Consider the following 20179-nt stretch of genomic DNA (forward strand, 5'->3'; position numbering starts at 1 on the left):
CCGGCTTTTCTCCGCCCCCTGGTCTTTGGAGCCAGGTCTCGACTATTTCGCGGTATCCCCCGTCAGGCAATGGGAGATTTCCGTGTATTTACATTTAAGTGGTAGGTTAGCCCATTTGGCTTTATCACTACCGGTCAAAGCAATTTTTCGGCGATCTAATGATGGTTGTGTGTGCCGATACTTGCTTTCCCTTTTCTGCACCAAGTGCAGTCGAGAGCGAGCAAGCATCGAATCCTTTCATCCGTCGTCTAATACCCAGTCTTTCGTCCAGTCATGTCCTTAATCTACCTTACTTGCTAATCTATTTTTTTTTGTGCTTGCATTCAAGAGCGTCGTGCGGCGTGCCTTCGGCTCTCTCCTGCATGCGGTTTTTGTTTTTATTTTTTTTTTTTTTTTGTTTTTTTTGTTGGTTGGTACCCTTTTGTGTTAATTTTTCTATCTACGTCTTAATCTATGGACAGGTATCACTATCTGACTCGCCATCCGATTCATACGAATCTTCATCATTACGAATAATTAAAGGTCTTACTTCATCAATAACTTGTTCTATTTCATATGACTCTAAAATTTTGTTTTTCAGTATGCTCAATACGTTTCCGCCATTGTTCCTCATTGACTTGGTTTAGTGCATCTTGCCAGAGTTGTAAAACGTTGGCTTCGTCGGTGGTCATACATGCATGTTTATCATAGTAGTTTTTAGTGATGCCCCACACCAATTCAATTGGATTGTACTGGCAGTGATATGGTGGTAGTCTTAGGACATCATGACCATATTTTAGTGCCATTTGGTCAACGACAAATTTTTTCTCAGTAATGTGTTCTTTGCACTTATTTAATAATTCAGCTTTTAAAACTAGATGTTCGTGTTCTATATTTTTCTCCGACAGCCACTTTCTTAAGTCTTCTTTTTTCCAGCTGCTTGTGGGAAACTTTTCCTCCTCTTTGGTGTGATACCAAGCATTGTCTAAGACTATTAATGACGGATTTTCCAGATTTTTTAATAATTTTTCCTCAAACCAATGTTCAAAAATATCGGCGTCTATATTTCCGTGGTAATCATCAATTTTTTTTTTGTCGAAGAAAATATAAGACTAGCATTGGGTATAAAACCTTCCGTATTTCCTGCATGCAATATAATATATATTTTGCCATTACTCGCACTAGTACTCGAATAGCATTTGGTAGAATCATCTTGCCAGGATGATTTGGTATTATTTCCTTTCGCAAAAATCCATGTTTCGTCAAGAAACACAAATTGTCTGGGAAATTCGGAATTCTTGTTTTTTAAATAGTTTCTTATAAATTTCCACCTTTTTCCAACAACATTGAACAGCTCGCACAACACTTTACGATTATTGGTTTTTTTGTATCTAAAACCGATACGTTTTTTCACGATTTATAAAAAAATTGTTTTGGTAGTGCTGATTTATCCTCAAGTACTACAGCCGACCAGTAGGGGGTTCGGTACCACAAAGCAGGTAGAAAAGGGAAAGCATAACAGAGTGGCTGTAACTAGAGTCATAAATTATTTTTCGGGCGTTAATCCGAAATATGACAGGGTAAAACGACTTTACTATAGTAACTTTTAGCACAGGTAAAACTGAATTACTTGAACAATTCTTGGTACAAAACAGTACTAGTAATAAATGTAACCTTAACTGAATATTTATTTCCATAAAATATAAAAAATATGTTCAAATGAAAACTAACATTATATATAATCTAATCTGAGTCATCTATATTATCTTAAGATTCATCAGTTGTGTCTTCGCCTAGATCCACAACTAGGTACTAGTTCCATGGTAATGTCAATGAAGTTATCAAAGTTTCACATATTCTGCTCTTCTTTCATTACATGCTCAATAAATTTTATTCGCGACTGTGAGGTCATATTGCTGACGGCACTATTAATCAGATTGTTTATTAGAGAATTAAATTTGAAAGTAACATGGTTTCTTGTTACTTCAATATTATTTGAGCCCACACATAAGTTATATCGGGTATAGTATCATATTTAATATATTTATCTTTATGATAACGTGCTAAGTTTAGTAACTCGATTTTTTCAAATTTGGTTCATTGAATTTAATATTTTTTTTTATTATTAAGTCTCCAGTCTTTTTAGAAACAAAGGCATTTAAACCCCGTTTAACAAATTCTGAGTAGCTACTAATATGACTAATAATAAGGCGTTTTTCTTTTCCAGATGGGGCTATTAAACCTGTCGACAAATTATCTAGGAAAGCTTGTCGTTCATTTTTCACAATTAAATCCTGCCAACATTTTGTCACAGTATGTCATTCATTTAACCACGTTTCATCTGTAAGCCATAAAATGATTTCTTCTTTTTCAATAAGGGTACTATTGCTCTTTCTCTTTAAATTATACACAATAGCTTCGGAAACTTTTGTCAAAATACTACATAATGTAACTACATCGCTTACATTCATATTTTGTTTTCTGGCTATAAGTCCTTCAAGCACATTTTCGATCATAGTTGTTTCTTTGGGTGTTAAATTGTAACGTTTCTTTTTGATATACGGTTCACTATTACTACTGTCTTTCATACTTATTATTTGTCACCAAATTGAATTAGCCTAAATTACTCATAATTCACAAAAAGTTAACTTAAAAGCTTTTTCTTCTTCTTCGCGCGACTAGGATTACTCTTGTTTGTCTGCCTCTTATTCTGTTTCAGTCGTTGTTGAGTGTACATTATCTTTCCACCTTTTTGGCGGCCTTCCAACGGGTTTTCTGCTGTACGGCTTGTTGTTTTTACAGATGTTCGCTAATCTATCTGGTCCCATTCGGTGTACATGTTGGTTTTAGTGTTTTTTTCTTGTTTTTATCCACCTATTAATATTTTGAATATTGCATTGTTCGCGTATACTTCTGTTGGTTTGTCTGTTTCTTAATAATATGCCCGATATTGATCTTAATACTTTCATTTCGATATTGTTGATTCATTGTTTCGTCTTTCTTATATCGGTCCTTGTCTCCGCTGCATATGCTAGGATTGGTCTTACTGTTGTCTTATATACTTTCATTTTGCTTTCCGTGGTCAGATATTTGTTTCTCCATATGGTTTTGGACCAACCACTCCAACCACTTACTCTTGCCGCTTTTGATGCTTGCCTTGTAGTCTCTGTTCTTATATCCCTGTCACTAGTGATCTCTACTCCTAGGTAATTGAATTTCATTACTTGTTCTACAATTTTGAAGTCTATTTTTAGTTTGCATCTACGCGGCTCTTTACTGATCACTATACATTTAGTTTTTTCTAGTGATATTCTCATATTAAATTTGTTTGCTGTGATATTGAAGGTATGGAGCTGCCTTTGTAGGTCATCTTCGTGATCAGCAATTAGTACTGCATCATCGGCATAGCATAGTATCGTGATTTTATGCGCTCCCATGTGGTATCCGTGTCGTTTTGTTACTTCGCGAATTATTTGATTCATCACCATATTGAATAACAATGGTCTGAGCGGGTCTCCTTGGTGGATTCCTCCTTTTAGTTCTATGCATTCTGTTTCCCCTGTTGGCATTATAACTCTGGTCTTGTTGTTCTTGTTAATTTCATTAATTGTCCTTATTATCTGATGGTCTATTTGTTCAGCTTAAAAGCTCCTTCCACTAATAATACAACAATGGCGTTTTTGCCAGTTACATCGCCTTAATTTGTGACGACGTTGTTGATCTTATACATTATCTACCGTTATATAGAGGAAGATATAAACTACAACATTACAGATAACTTCAAGTCGAATCATACACGCTGACAACGTTACATTTTCCCTAGGAACCCAAATGTTTGCCAAAACATTTGAACAGTTTAAACAATAGACCAGTTAAATTACTGAAATGTATTTTATATAAAATGGTGATCTTGCAGTGGAATCTTAGACTATTAGGAAAAATGTATTTTTGATTGTTTAATTTTGATTGTAAGCAATAGGAATAAAAGAAGAGTACAAAAAAAGTTTGTCTTTAAATGCTATGTATCTTATTTATATCGTAGGGTGAATACAAAATAGTCACAAAAGCAACATTTAATAATCAAAAAATATTTTCCCCATGGTGTAAATTTTGTTTGGTAATTTCCACTTTGTGATCATCAATATTTAAAACAACGCTTTACCAGATCATTTTTAAGTGTTTACAGCGATTTTTATTTATTTCCGTTCAGGTCAAATTTTTAACCTAATAACGATAATATGTAACAAATCTCCTTAGTGTATGCAACATGTGTTGCAATGTGTTGTGTATGTTGCCTACCCTGTAGGTCGCTCTGTGATGTGCAATGCGTCCTACTAGAAAAAGGGCCATACGGATTATTAGTTTTTTTTTGTTTTTTATCTAAGTCTTGTTAATCTTCAGTTTGTTCATGTAAGAACAGTGCCAAATAAATACCTGTTAACATTGAAAATCCATTCTTTGCCTAATTAAAAATAATTGAACGAACTCAACGATAATTAAAGGGGAAAATAACAACATACCTCCCCTTATAAATAGATAATATATTAGATAATAGATGTATAGTTAAAATTGTTTCTCAGAATCAACTTATAAAAGCCAGAGTAGTGTTATACTGGTATCTATGAATTAAAAATATCTATTGGGATCCCTCTGTAATATGGTTCACACCCATTTTTTAACGATTTATTTGGGTGTTTGAATTGTAGTCAAACAAAATTTTAATTCGTTATGCTCTCTACCTATCACATTAAAGATGACTGTATAATATTATTGGAACATCGTGGTTTTATTTTTATAGTATTTGGAATAATGATAAAAATATTTTGTACTTACCACAACTTTCAATTGAGCAGCAATCAGAAGTCCAAGACTTTCAGAAATTACACTGGTCAAAATACAAATGAAAAAGAACATCGATATCCTACGGAGCTCTAACGGTTGGTCTGTTAAAAGGTAAACACACGATACATACACAATTCCAAGACAAAGTTGTACTGGCACGGTCGAGAAGGACAATGCTGAGAAATATGCACTGAGTCGGTACCATTTGTTAAAATGTTCTCTCTTCACTAACTGAATTTCTCGAGGAACTAAAAATAACATAAATAACATTTTAAGTTGTTAGGTTATTTAGATAATCTGCAGTATGTATACATACATCAGTGGGCATTATGTATAATATAACAATTCTCTAGTACAGTAAGTAGTGCCTTTTTTGGACTTGATTATATATAGGTAGTAATGATTGTATTACTATATACTAAAGACAATCTAGGATATAGTGGCTAAATCCCTAATTGTCTATAAAAGAACTAAAGTGTATATATTATTCAAACATGTTTAAATATTTGTAGCCTCAGCCCTTCACAGGATCTCTAATTAGATTAGGATATCACTAAAGTCTACAAAAAAGTCACATTATTGATCACTTGAAAAATTATGTATTATATATATATATATATATATATATATATATATATATATATATATATATATATATATATATATATATATATATATATATATATATATCTATATATATATATATATAATATATATATATATATATATAATATATATATATATATATATATATATATATATATATATATATATATATATATATATATATTCAAATACAATACAAATATATACAAATTCAGTAGACGAACGACATAAAGATTCATAAGAACTACTGAATTTGTCAGCGCTTGCGTTCTGGCTAAAACAGAACCTCACTTTTAAACTTTCTAAAAATCAAAAATTTAGTTATTGCCGACAATTCAAAGAATTACCTCCTTTTAAATGTAGTTACATTGGGTTTTTCGATTAACCTTGGGTATACCTTTGCGTGTTAAGTTCAAAGCTACCATACATTTCAAACCTTAAAAAAAACTTTTTTTGCACATAGTATCAAAAAACACCACTATGTTACTAGCAAAGTTTTTTAATATTCTAACTCTACAATTCTAAGTTACGGTAAGATCAATAATGTTTTAATAGATAATATATGGTAGCTAATTATAATTTATTCTCTTTCAGCCCTGAAGAAGCCAAATTAATTCTCTTTGGCGAAAACGTTCGGCGAAACAATTGATACTCATTAGAGTCTTTCTTGCAGATTTCCCCAATATTTAAGCGTTTACTATTTAACTTATCTGCAAAGATTAAATTTCTTTTCGTTATATATATATATATATATATATATATATATATATATATATATATATATATATATATGTGTGTGTGTGTGTGTGTGTGTGTAATGAAATAAAAGCCATCATATTATGGCATTGGAGCACAAATTAGTAAAACTCGAACGGCTGACGAAGTAAAGATACTGAAATAATTGTTATATTGTTCCATTGATTCCGATTCAGACGTGAAAAGTTTGACTAATTTGTGCTGCAATGCCATAATATATGGATTTTATTTCATCAGAGTAATAGCAAGCTTTTGCTGAAAGCAACTAATACTTTTCGAGAGGCCAGAGGACAAAAAACAATTTATTTAATTGTTTAGTTCTTCACCACCAGAGCAGGTGGCACCTCTGTGCCCAAACAATACTGAAAGTGTAAAGATTTTGGAGACGTTAGTTAGACTTTTTGGTTTGAATCGGAATCAGCTCGAACGGCTGGCGAAATAGAGATACTGAAATAACTGTTATATCATTCTATTGATTTCGATTCAGACGTTAAAGTTTGATGACTAATTTGTGTTTTAATGCCATATTATATTTTACTTTATGGTAGTCACAAAATGACAACCACCTCAAGTAAGTCTAAGTAGACAGAATGAGCAAATAAAGAAAGTTCAAAAATATAAATATCTCACTACTACGATTAACCAACATAATAACAACATGAACTAAGTTAAGTCAAAAATGAGATAAGTAAGAAGTCTATTTAATAAAGTGAAGAAAGTTTTCTGTATCACAATAAGACGTCACAATGCCTTTAAAGATAAGACGCTATGTTTTTTCTGTTTTATATTATGGTATGGAAACGTGGACTCTAAATAAATGTATAACAGACAAACTGGAAGCACTCGGATTTTGGGCATACAGAAGAATGTTAAGAAAAAGTTAGGTGAATAGTGTCAGAAATGTCGAGGTGTTGAGGAGAATGCGAAAAGAGAAAGTAGTGTAATGAAAGGACAATATTTAGGACATGTAATAAAAGGTGAACGTAATAATCGTCTTTAAGTGAAAATACAGAGAAAGATACGAGAAAACAGAAGCCGAGGGAATAATTTGACTTTGTGTATTGTGGATGTGGCTCCATTGAACTATTTAGAGCACTACCATGTAAGCTGCATAGTTCCATAATGATTTCCAATCCTCTTAGAAGAAATGGTATATGAAGAAGAAGAGAAAAATCACTTAAATCTGATTTGATATTCTTTCTAATTCTTCAGATATTTTTACTTAGACCATTATTGTACAGGGAATATTATTTCAAAATAAATCTCATCAGTCGTATCAAGTTTTTGAGTAAAGTTTACTATTACCCTACAAACTTTTAGTGTACCATAAGGAATTTATGATTGTTCATAATTTCTTCATTACTTCAGGCATAATTGCCTTTTGTATCACGGTAATTATAAAATTTTATGGTTTTCGTTTTAATAACTAATTTATTATTAAAAAAATTTTTTTGTAACACTATTTGAGTGATATTGCTAATTACCTTTTGTGATAAAACGTTTTCTTCTCCATTTATAAACAACAAATGTCTGTATAACATTAGCAGTTAATTTTTTTAAGACAACAGTAAAGTTATATTTACCAAACATAAACATGAAACGTGTAGATTTTTAATTAGGGACAATGTACTGTAAATACTCATAACATACTTACATTGCAGTAGCATTGGCATCATAGGAATATACATGAAAAATATAAGGCAGCAGTAATAAAAACCAAAATTAAAAATGGTTTTAGACCCATCCTGACCCATTCCATAATATAGTGATCCTATTAGAAGTGCAAGGATTACATATAGGACAGTCCTCATTACTAAGTAAGTCTAAAAAGGAAATAAATAAATGTAAATGTTATTTTTTTATAATAAATAAAAAAATATTAAGTTTATAAGAGTTACTTCTTTTTTACAGACTCTCAGATACTTCTGTGTACACAGTGATCTACAGATTAAATATTATTAATGTTTCGATGAAAGGTGGGTCATTAAAAAATTTATTTGCTGACTTAAAGGGATGTTAGCATAACATCAATATCAGTTAAGTATTATAACCTTAAATATGCTCTCTTTAAAGCAAAAAGGTTTTCACCTTTTAGATTTAAATTTAAGAAATCTTTTACGCAGATCTCTACAGAAGGGTTTGGGCATGTTTGAAAGGCCTGATACGTTGGACGCTTGGAACCTTGGTTTAATCAACCGCTACAATTTCTTTAGTATTCTCACGGCCAGATACTTTTTCTTTCAATATTCCGTCGATCCAAAGAAGTTTTAATTTCTTTGAGATACCAAGCAGCAGAGGGTGTATTCCTAAAGGATAAAGTTGCATTTGCTCGAGGTATATCCAATATGGTTGGGAAAATACAGATTTTTACTTTCTGAGAAGTGGAAGCTACTGTGTTATGGATTTGGAGGAAGCAAAGTGACATACGTTCCATCTTTGCCTTTTATCTATGCGGGGTCTTCTTTTTCATGTACCATGTCCTTTCAGAAAGTTGGTTACGAACTATCTTACTCTTATTCACTGCCAACTTAAAAGGTATGTTTGTAACAATACCATACCAATCTCGCAAGTTCTTCAACCATAAATTCTTTCTTCGTCCTGGACTACATTTGCCTGCTATTTTCTTTTGCATAATGTTTTGTAGCAATCTGTTTTTGAGGCCTCTCATTACTTGTCTAAAGTACTCCAGCTTTCTCTTCTTGATAATTTTTATAATCTCAGTAGTATGGCTTAGACGTTCTCGTATAGTGGAGTTTCGAATCTTTTTCACCCAGGAAACTTTTAAAATTCTTTTATAGCACCACATTTCGAAAGCCTTTAGGCGATTTAGATCATTTTTATTCAAAGTCCAAGACCATAAAGTAAGACCGAGAACACGTAGCAGCGAAGTAGGCAGATCCGCATTGCCAATTTTAAGTCTCTGTTACATAATACCTTAAACATCCTTCTAAAAGCGGCTTTGACCTGCTCAATTCGGGATCTTATTTCACCATGACTCCACTTGCTTAAGTTTGGTACTATTTACATATATAGACGGTCTTATATATTGTTGTATACTTATTAACCAGACTTATTAAGATAACAGACGCATGAAGAAAGAGCATAATGATACCAATGTTTTGTACACCGCACTTTTGCTTACAAAAGTCCAAACTAACAAAATCAACAAACTAACAACTTTATCAGATGAACAACAAGGATTCAGATCCGGAAGATCCTACGTAGACGTCGTATTTGTACTAAGACAAATCACAGAAAAGGCCATCGAGTACAATAAACCAGCATATCTATGTTTTATAGACCTGACACAAGCTTTCGATCGCATCTAAGTCGAAGACATCTTACACACACTGTATAAAAGAAACATACCAATCAATATGATACAAACCATCGAAAACATCTACTTCCATAATCGAATACGGGCAAAAGTAAATGGAAAACTAACACAGTGTATACCAGTACAAAGCGGAGTAAGACAGGGTGACTCGTTAAGCCCACTTCTCTTTAATATAATATTGGACGAAATAATATAAGCAGTATGTAAAGGTCATGGTTACAGAATGGGGAACAAAGAAATCCAAATATTATGTTATGCAGACGACGCCGCAATAATCGCCGAGACAGAAGACGAGCTCCAAAGATTAACACAAATCTTCAATACAACAGCCAAAAAATACAATAGGTTAATATCAGCAGAAAAAACCAAATATATGATATCTAAATACCGAAATCGATGTAAAATCGAAATTGATGGGAAAATACTGAAGCCGGAAGCAAGGTTTAGATATCTAAGTTTACGGAGATCCTGAGACTAAGACCTGACACATCTAAAACGAGACGGCTAATAGAAACAACAGAGATGAAAGTACTTCGACAAATATCAGAGAAAAGTCTGTTTGATAGGGAGAGAAGCGAAAACATAAGAAGGGCATGCGATATAGAGGACAAAAATGGATGGATGACAAAACGAAAACAGGAGTGAAACGAACACATTAGTACAATGGCAGAATATAGGATAGTACGAATAGCACGAAATAAATTATCAAATGGACGAAGTATTGACAGACCAAGAAAAAGATGGTGCGATAATTAAGACAATTTAGGAGGCTAATATTGAAGAAGAAACAGGCTTTAAAACATACAAGAGGGAAGAAGAAGATTCCAACACAAATTTGCAATTATACCGCGTCTCTGCCATTCAAGCCAATGTATCTTAGAACTTCGATCAATATAGAGTGCTTAACACGATCAAATGCCTTTTGGAAGTCAATAAAACAACAGTACACATACATATATAACGACATTTTTGAGAAAGTACGTTTATCCGAAATAATGCATTTCTCGTTTCAAACCCGTTACGGAAACCAAACTGTGTGTCACTTGGGTATTCCTCGCATTTATTATATATACGGCCGTGTATTACCTTTAGAAAAAAATTCAATAAATGGCTTAAGAGCGTAGGCGTAAAATTTCGGGCCAATGCTTCTTAAATGCACTCATTTTTTTCGAATCTTGGAAAAACTAATAAGTATTTTTTAAAAATTTAAACGCAGAATGAAAGATTACATTATTACCAAAGGCCGAAAGTCCCTGAAAACTTCTATAATGTTTATTTTAGTAAGTTACAGGGGCGAAAAAGAAGAGAAAATTAAGTGTGATTGTTAATTTCAAATATCTCATTTGAACAAACTTTTGTTTATTCTAAGGGACTTTCGACCCTCGGTAATAATGTAATCTTTCATTCTGGGTTTAAATTTTTCAAAAATAATTATTAGTTTTCTCATAATTCGAAACAAATGAATGCATTTAAAAAGCATTGGCCCGAAATTTTACGCATATGCTTTTAACAAACTGATGGTTCTGGACTGGTATGAACAATGAATTGTACCAACCATTAGGTAGGTGTCCGCTGGTGTAAATGGTATTGAAAAACGAAGTTATATCCTCTAAAACATTGCTATCATTTATAAGATTGTATATTTCCCTTGTAATTTTATCAGGACCTGTCGCTTGTCCATTTTTTGATGATCGTATGGCTTGCGTTACCTCAGAGCGTGTTATTAGGGGTCCGTCTCAATTAGTAATATCCGGAAGTGAACTAATCCTATCATCTTATATAATAAGTTCCTAATGTAATTTTCACATTCTTTAAGTTTGTCCTCTACTTCAAATATTACTTTACCATGTTCATCATGTAGCAGTGTAGTTTATCTCTTATTAAAGATAGCAGTCACTCCTTTCACTTTTTTATATTTGTTAAACGTGTCGTATCCATTTTTGAGTCTTCAATTTCATGACACTGTTTGGCTAGATGTTGATTCTTTGCTTCTCGTATTTTACGTCGCATTTATTGTTGTATACTTTTATAAAGTTTTTCGTTGTTTTTTGCTAGTCGCCCCGCTATACGGGGTCGGCTTTTATAATTGTATTTCTTCCAATAAATCTTCACCGGCATGTATGTATTATATCAGCGTCTCCGCAGGTCTTTGCTTTTGTTTATTTTATTTATTAATTTAATTTACTGCCCAACATTTTGTGCAGTAAATAAATGTACATACATAGTACTGTACATACCATTATAAAAATAGAATGAGCTAGGGAGAGGGACTGTCGGTTTTTTTATTCAACTTTGCACTGGAAAAAGTAAATCAATAGTATAGTCATAAAAATAGAAAAAAATTTAATCAATTTGTACCAATGGTCAGATATGCAGATAATATCGACCTAGCATCAACTACTCCCTAACTGAAGCGTTCTATAAGTTAAGTAATCGTAGATTAACGATTGATGCTACTGAATTAGAGGGTGTGGATATCTTCATATTTAGGTTTGTCACTGACTGGAGATAACACTGCCAGCAAAAAACTTACAAAGAATGTAACTACAGCCTGAGAAGATAAATGGTTTCAAAATAGCCCAGGAAAATTAAACTGACTATAGAACACTAAAAAAGTCATTGTCAACATAGAGACCAGCAACGTGAATACATACACACAATGACCAAGCACTACTTGAGCGTTTCGAGCAAAAATTTCCAAGAAGAATTAATTAAGGGATGAAAGACCGGTGGAAATATTAACCAGAAAAAGCCCAGATCGCTGTACTCAATTACGCAAAAGAGTTGCCATACATAGACGAGAAAGAATGACTGTTCTAAAGAAGGCTTTGTCTCATATTGGAGCTGTATCGATACTGGTGTTAATTGTGGACGAGAAACATGGACACTTACACAGAATGACCAAGAACTACTTGAGCGTTTGGAGAGAAAATTTCCAGAAAGAATTAATTGATGGAAGGCTTTGTCTCATATTGGATCTGTATCGATACTGGTGTTGATTGTGGATACTCATTTATCCTTCAACTCAGTGGTCTTGCAGTTTCTCCCAGATAAAAGTGTTTGTATTCTCAAGGTATTTTATAAATGCAGTTCTATGATCCCTAATGTGTGTTGCTGGCTCTGTTGTTTTGGAAAGAATAGATAACAGTGTGTTATGTTGATTGTTTTAAATGTTGTGTTGTATTTATTTAAATTCATTTTTAATTTTTTTGAAAAGCCACATAATATGGTATTGTTGTTTTTTCAAATCTCTTCTTGTCAGCCTTTCTGAATCATTTTTAATGTTTTGTTATTTGCTTTCTTTGATCTTTGAATTCTTTGTTTATAAATAACAATAGAAAATCCTTTTTTTATTAGAATACTTGTAAGCAGGTTTTTTTCTTTCTCAAATATATTTTTGATGTAGCATATGTTTTGGGCTCCATAAGTCTATACGAAGATAGATTGATATTAAACTAGCCTTTGATAGATGGCGCTACTTGATACCGAATTGGTTTTGGTGTTGACATTTGCCATTCATGACATGACATCTGTCAAAATTTTAAGTTTTAAAAACAATTAGTTTGGTTTTTACAGCCGTCAAAAGCAAGCAAATTTCGTGTTTTTTGGAGAAATGGAAAAAGTCGAGTATTGTTCGGTGATTAAGTTCCCCCACAAAAAGGGTCAAACGAACGTGCAAATCAAAGCCGACCTGGATGAAGTTTATGGTGAGGTTGCACCTTCCTTAGCAACAGTAAAATTTTGGAAAGCTGAATTTGTTCGTGGTCGTACGACTGTTTTTGATGATGAGCGTCCCGGGAGGCTGAATGAAGTCATCACGCCGAAAATGATCAACAAAGTCCATAACATGATTATGGCAGATCTTCGGATTAAGCCCCGCGAGTTAATAGAGGTTCTAAACATTTCCTACGAACGCGTACACAACATCATTCACCATCATTTGGACATGAAAAAGCTATCCGCGCGATGGATGCCGCGTTTGCTGACAATCGATCAAATGCAAAAATGTGTGACCACTTCGGAGACGGTTTTGGCGATGATACGGCGCGATGCGAAGAATTTTTTTGCCGATTTATCACCGTTGATAAAACCTGGGTGCATTATTATACACCGGAAACCAAAGAACAGTCGAAACAGTGGCGCAAACGCGGCGAAGGGCCGCCGAAGAAAGCAAACAGTGCACATTCTGTCGGCAAAGTGATGGCGACTGTTTTCTGGGATGCGAAGGGCATCATCCACATCGACTACTTGGAAAAAGGAAAAAGAATTAATGGTGAGTACTACACAGCGTTATTGGATCGATTAGATGCCGAATTGCGTCGAAAACGCCCCGGTTTGGAACGCAAAAAGTGCTCTTTCACCAAGACAATGCACCGGCTTACCGATCGACCGTCGCCATGGCAAAATTACACGAATTGGGCTATGAATTGGTTGAACACCCACCGTATTCCTCAGAGCTTGCCCCCAGCGATTTTTTCCTGTTTCCAAACCTAAAAAAATGGTTCGGAGGACGCCGTTTCGCAACAAATTATGAAGTCGTCGCTGAAACTTTGGCCTATTTTGAAGAGCTCGAGCAAAAGTACTATTCGGATGGAATAAAAAAATTGGAACATTGTCTTACTAAGTGTATCGAGCTTAAAGGGGACTATGTTGAAAAATAAATCGATTTAATTCCAAAAAAACTTGTTTTTTCTATCAAAGGCTAGTTTTATATCAATCCACCCACGTAATATAGTGATTTGATGATTGCTATGAATACCCAATATTTAGTTGTAATGTCGAATAAAGTCCGAGTTTTATATTTTAATTTATAACCAAATTGCAAAGGTAAAATTAGGTATAGAGGCTTAATTTTAATTAGTACACTTACTTTATCCCTCCACATCTGCACCCATAATCGGGTGGTTAGGATCCAAAATTGGCTAAACCAGGTAGACTCATGATTAAAATCTGACGAACTTAAATCCGCGTACACTTCTTCTTTTATTGATATTGATGAAATACTGCTTCGATTGTCTACCTTATCGGAAAGTTCGACTTCTTGTAGTTGTGGTACGTTACCGTAAGTTTTATAAATATTGCGACCATTGTCTATCACAGATACCATCCGTTCTTGGAAATTACCATATTCGTTACAGCAAACTTCTATAACTAAAATACAAAAGAAAAACATTTAAAAAAGTTAAAATGTCTGAATAGTACATATTTCTAATAATACTGTTAAAAAAAATCACAAATATGAATGAAGATAAAGAAAGAATACAATAGAAGTTGAAAATAGGTTATTTTATATAATAGTTATTTTACAGCAATAGATCTTAAGCAACAGAGTTTTATTACGTTGTAGAGTTTAACTACTTACCAAATACAAATATTGTGTGTAGCAAGTCACAAAAAAATACATACAATAGTATATAAAGGAATATAAAACGTAACTTAAATGTATCCTTTAAGATAACAAGATTATAGCGACAATACGCTGTTTTGCATTCGGTTAGGAAACCATGTTGTGCCCCTATCGTGCATCAGAGTCCTATAGGGGGGAAAGGGAGGGTCTGGAGCACTGGAGCGCGGTGGGGTGACTCCTGTTTTTACTTGAGTTAACACACCTCGCTCCAATGAATTGTTACACCCGAACGTAATTCTTAGGGGTGAACATTTCTCACAGGCTGGGTTTAATCAAATTGCTTACTTAAATGTATCACAAACAAGAACACATTTTAAACAGACGAATATTTATAGAAGTCACGGTAAGCAGTTCACTGGATGTTCTGCAATGAGTCATATATTCTTCTGAGCAGTAAAAGCAATGTTTTAGAAGATATTTTTTTATAACTTTTTCGAAACTATTACAGCTTAGCTGTTTAATACATTTTGGTAAAATATTGTAATAGTTTTAATTAAAGCAATTCTTATCTGATAGACGTAATCTACAACGATTTGTTCGTAAATAGTGAGAGTTTCGCGTATTGTGAACGTGAACATCAGACTGCTTTAAGAAATGTGCCCGTTGTCTGTGAATTTCAGTTAGGACTTGAAACATCAACAGAGTAGGTAGCGGCAAAATTTTAAATTTGGTAAAGAAAGGTCGGCAGGGCTCTAAATAACTAAACCCTGCTAAAATCCTGACAGCTTTTTTTGCATCCTAAAAAATTGATGTGCATTTGTTCAATTGCCCCACATGATTAATCCATAGTTTAGGTGGAAGTGGAATAAAGAAAAATAAGTCATTATTAATGTTTCAAAGTTGATAACCCTTGCTAGTTGGCGAATAACAAATAATGGACTTATAGCTTTTTCTTTAGTTGTGAGATATGGGCCGACCAGTTCAGTCGATTATCCATGGTTATTCTCAACAGTTTAACAGTCTCTTTGTAATCTGGATCATTATGTAAATTACTTGCAGATATAACCAAAATTTTGCGTTTTATCAAAGTTAAGTTTAAGATTGTTTGGAGCAAACCATGTGCTAGATTTAATAGAAACTTCCTCATAAGAAATTTTTAAATCATCATTATTTTTTCCTGATATAACATATGCCTACATATGATATTATTCAGATCTATTCTATAACTTTTAACAAATCGAATAGAAATGACCAAGTCGAATCGTAATTACCTGAAATCGGAATGTTGGATATCTATCGCGTCGTTTTTGTGTTTGGATTGGCATTCTGTAACTCACATCGTAATCGGTGTAAATCGAAAACGTCAACTTCTACTTGACGCGCTTAGAAGTTGGTGGCAACCCCGCACTAAAAAGAGAAATAAGTGTTCTGTGACGTTATGTTCCTGGAAAGGCTAGTGTCTCCCGAAAAAATTCATCAAAAAAGAAGATTATATTTCAAGCTTGTCGTCAAGTAGTTTTGATTTGTTTTGGTTGTTTAAAAAGTTCGTTACAAGAATACAAAATGGCAAGCGGAACACCAAAGAAAAAGACATCTGCTGAGCAGTTAAATTATTTAGTAAACTTTATCTAAATAAATAACACCACAGACTAAAAAATCACATCTATTCTGTAACTTTTAACAAATCGAATAGAAATGACCAGGTCGAATCGTAATTACCTGAAATCGGAATGTTGGATATCTATCGCGTCGTTTTTGTGTTTGGATTGGCATTCTGTAACTCACATCGTAATCGGTGTAAATCAAAAACGTCAACTTCTACTTGACGCGCTCAAAAGTTGGTGGCAACCCCGCACTAAAAAGAGAAATAAGTGTTCTGTGACGTTATGTTACTGGAAAGGCTAGTGCGCGCGAAAAATATATCAAAAAAGAAGATTATATTTCAAGCTTGTCGTCAAGTAGTTTTGATTTGTTTCCTTCTTCTTCTTCAAGTGCCCTCTCCGCTACGGAGTTTGGCAATCATGATTGCTATTCGGTTGATTTGTTTTGGTTAAGTTTAAAAAGTTCGCTACAAGAATACAAAATGGCAAGCGGAACACCAAAGAAAAAGACATCTGCTGAGCCGTTAAATTATTTAGTGAACTTTTTCTAAATAAATAACACCACAGACTAAAAAATGTCAGACTAACAAAGTCAACAAATTAATGTCAAAACAAACGTCAAGACCAATTTCGATGTCGAAACTTGATCTCGACAGGGCTTGTCTAGTCGAAATCAATTTCTACACAACATTCCGATAGTAATTCCGATCTGACTTGCTGACCTCTATTCGATTTGACTCATTTCTATTCGATTTGTAGTTACAGAATAGGGGTCATTATGTCATATCATCTGCGAATTGTATGAGTTTATATGGAGATATGAATTTAGGCAAATCCTTGACATAAATAATAAACAAAAGAGGTGCTAAGACGGAACCTTGTGAAACTCGGAACTTTACGGATAGAAAATCGGAGAGATGACCTTTAGATACTACCGCCTGGTGACTGCCACATAGATAAGAAATTATAAGCTTAAGAGCTTTGATTCCATACTAATTTAATTTGTAAACTCATTACCATTACTATTTAGAACAAATATATTGGTGGGCGTTTGCTGTCTCTTTCATTACTATTGTTGCTTGTCTGTTTAGTTTCCAATGTCTCTTTGTTAAGTGCTTGGGGTAGGTTCTTTAGATTTGTTTTCGAAACAAAATCAGATAATGTTTTTTGACATAAATTTCTTATTGTATTTTTTAGACTTCTTTTCTTTCTTTATCATCCATTGTTTCCGCTCTCTCTTCATTGTTGTAATATATGGAATTTTGTATCTAAGAACTTTGCGATAATATGTATGTCAAAGTTTGTCTTGAGGTTATGGGGTAGTAATCTTGATATATTAATTATCGTGTTTCTATCTGGACCTGTGGTGTTAACGGTTTCGGAATTTATTGAACGAAACATGGCACTACCTATATATTTTGTTGTGGTAACAGTTTAATTAAGGACTGTATTGGTTCAAGCATGTTTGGCGCACATGGAATATGTCCGGACTGTTGTTGTGGGCTAAACATATCTTTTCAAAGATACTAACTTTTATGTAATAAAATTAAATTTAATTTTGCTCCTGGCTTCCCTACTAATTCCTATATTTATTTATTAATTACGTATTAATGAAATATGGTTTTAGTTTTTATCATTGTCTCTTTTGATAACACGATAGAACTTTAATTTACGAGAATTAAATAAATCTTCTTCTTATAGTGAACCCCGTGCACCTTTATTGTGTTGACGAATTATCGTTAGGTCAGACGTCCGTCTTTTGCGGCATGGAAAAGTTCGCCAGTGCTATTTATGCCTGTCTATATAGTTCTTCATATTCCGTAGCCACAACATTAGTCTGCGACCTATTTCTCTCGCCCTTAATCTTTCCTTGTCTAATTAGTTACGGGATTGCGTATTTTTTCCACTCAGGATATGGCCCAGGTATCCAATTTTTCGTACCTTGGTCAGGTTGAGTAATTCTCTCAGTATCGGCCTTTCTTAAGACTTCTCGTTTCTCACTCTATCTGTCCATGGTATCCGAAACATTCTGTGGTCTACAAGGTCCACATTTAAAAGGACTCCAACTTGGTAATGGAGGATATTTTTAAGGGTTAATATAGACCACACATACCATTTAGCCATCCTGTAGAGCAGATTGAAGGAAATATTGCGGTTAAATAGAAGCGGCTAAATTTATTAAAAGTTTGCCTTGCTTATCCGGTATGGCATTTTATTTCTTATTAAGGATTCAATTGGTCATTCTCCATTATTCCCAAGTATTTGAATGTTTTGATTCTTGATTGGAGCATTATCTACTTGCAGTTGTACTTTTAAGAACGCGTTTTTCACTTATTACCATGCATTTAAATTTTTTAGCACTTATCTTTAAGCCATATGTTTTTCCTACGATATTTATTTTATCAAGCATTAACTACATGTCATGTTCATTGTCTGTGATTATCGCGATGTCATCGGCGTAACGAATGTTATTTATCGAGTACTTGTTGGCCTTTATACCACACTCAGAGTCTTCAACTGCGACTGCCAGAATATTCTTCATATAGAGGTTGAACCATACCCCTTAAAATTTTAAATTGCTCGATGTTTATTAGTTTGTCCAGCCTCAATCATGCTTTTTGATTCCAATAGTAGAGATACTGGATAACTCTTACATATTTAAATATAAGGTTGAATGCTCGAATAAATGAACTTTGATCAGATAAAAGGCATATATCGAGCACAGTTTAATTCTGGGCAAGATTTAATTAAACTGTGCTCGATATATGCCTTTTATCTGATCAAAGTTCTTACATATTTCTCGTCAATGTTAACGTGGTATAGCATTTTTATTATTGAATCGTGTTTGCGGTGTCAAACGCTTTTTTATAATCGAGGCATGTTGTAGCATTTTCGTTTCACCCGATATATCGAGGGATCATGGACTGGAAGGAAAAGTACAGGGCAAAATATCAGTAGGAAGACGCCAGAACTCGTGGCTGAAAGACCTAAGGAGATGGTTCGACCGCTCGTCCGCAGAAATCTTTTGCGCAGCAATTTCCAAAATTACGATTGCCATTCGGATCGCCAACCTTCGAAAGGAGACGGCGCCATGAGAAGAAGAGTCGAGGGATCCCAACAAGATCCTTAATCTTTTTGCGTTTCTGAGATTGATAATCTAAACAGCTTGGAGTCTGTCTATAATAAACAAAACAAAATTTATGTCTGTTTTTGTTTGTAATGAATTGCGTTCGTCGGAAAATTTGAATAGAAGAACGTGAGAAAGAAATGATAAGCGGTCGATAAAAGATTCGATTTTGTTTAGTTGGACCAGGGAATGTTGAGAGAGATTTGATTTTGGTTTTTCACTTCCCGGTGAGCAGTGGTAGAGGTCGGAAGTCTGGCATTTCCTTGAGAACGATCATAGAGGTAGGAAGTCCTCCATTTCCAGAGGGCGATGGTAGCGCCATCGCCCTCAATGTAAGAAGTTCGTACTTCCCCAGTGGGGATCCAGTACCATATATATTCTGAATTAGTGCTTCTAAGATTGGAAAACATTTTCGGAAATTGAATGTACCTTTGGAATTATTTTAGTTTGGTGACAGCACGAACTCAATGAAATAATACGGGAGATCTGAGTTAAGTTGCAGTTTATGGATTTTTTGGAGATAAAAGGACAAACTGTAAGTTATATTATTTTCTGGTTTCGCTTTTCTTTCTGATGAAACAAAT

At 33.9% G+C, this 20179-nt stretch overlaps 1 protein-coding gene across 1 annotated transcript in view; it reads right to left on the bottom strand.

Annotated features, from left to right (window-relative positions):
* LOC140439468 (ATP-binding cassette sub-family G member 1-like) overlaps nucleotides 1-20179 on the bottom strand; it is a 302118-nt gene that overhangs the window by 4424 nt on the left and 277515 nt on the right. Inside the window, exons 6-8 of the mRNA XM_072529394.1 lie at nucleotides 14391-14671; nucleotides 7838-8006; nucleotides 4813-5069 (exon numbers count right to left, since the gene is read on the bottom strand). Of these exons, the coding sequence (XP_072385495.1) occupies nucleotides 4813-5069; nucleotides 7838-8006; nucleotides 14391-14671 (707 nt within the window). The remainder of the gene's footprint in view (nucleotides 1-4812; nucleotides 5070-7837; nucleotides 8007-14390; nucleotides 14672-20179) is intronic.

Source organism: Diabrotica undecimpunctata, chromosome 4, assembly GCF_040954645.1.
Source record: "Diabrotica undecimpunctata isolate CICGRU chromosome 4, icDiaUnde3, whole genome shotgun sequence".
Taxonomy (NCBI): Eukaryota; Metazoa; Arthropoda; class Insecta; order Coleoptera; family Chrysomelidae; genus Diabrotica; species Diabrotica undecimpunctata.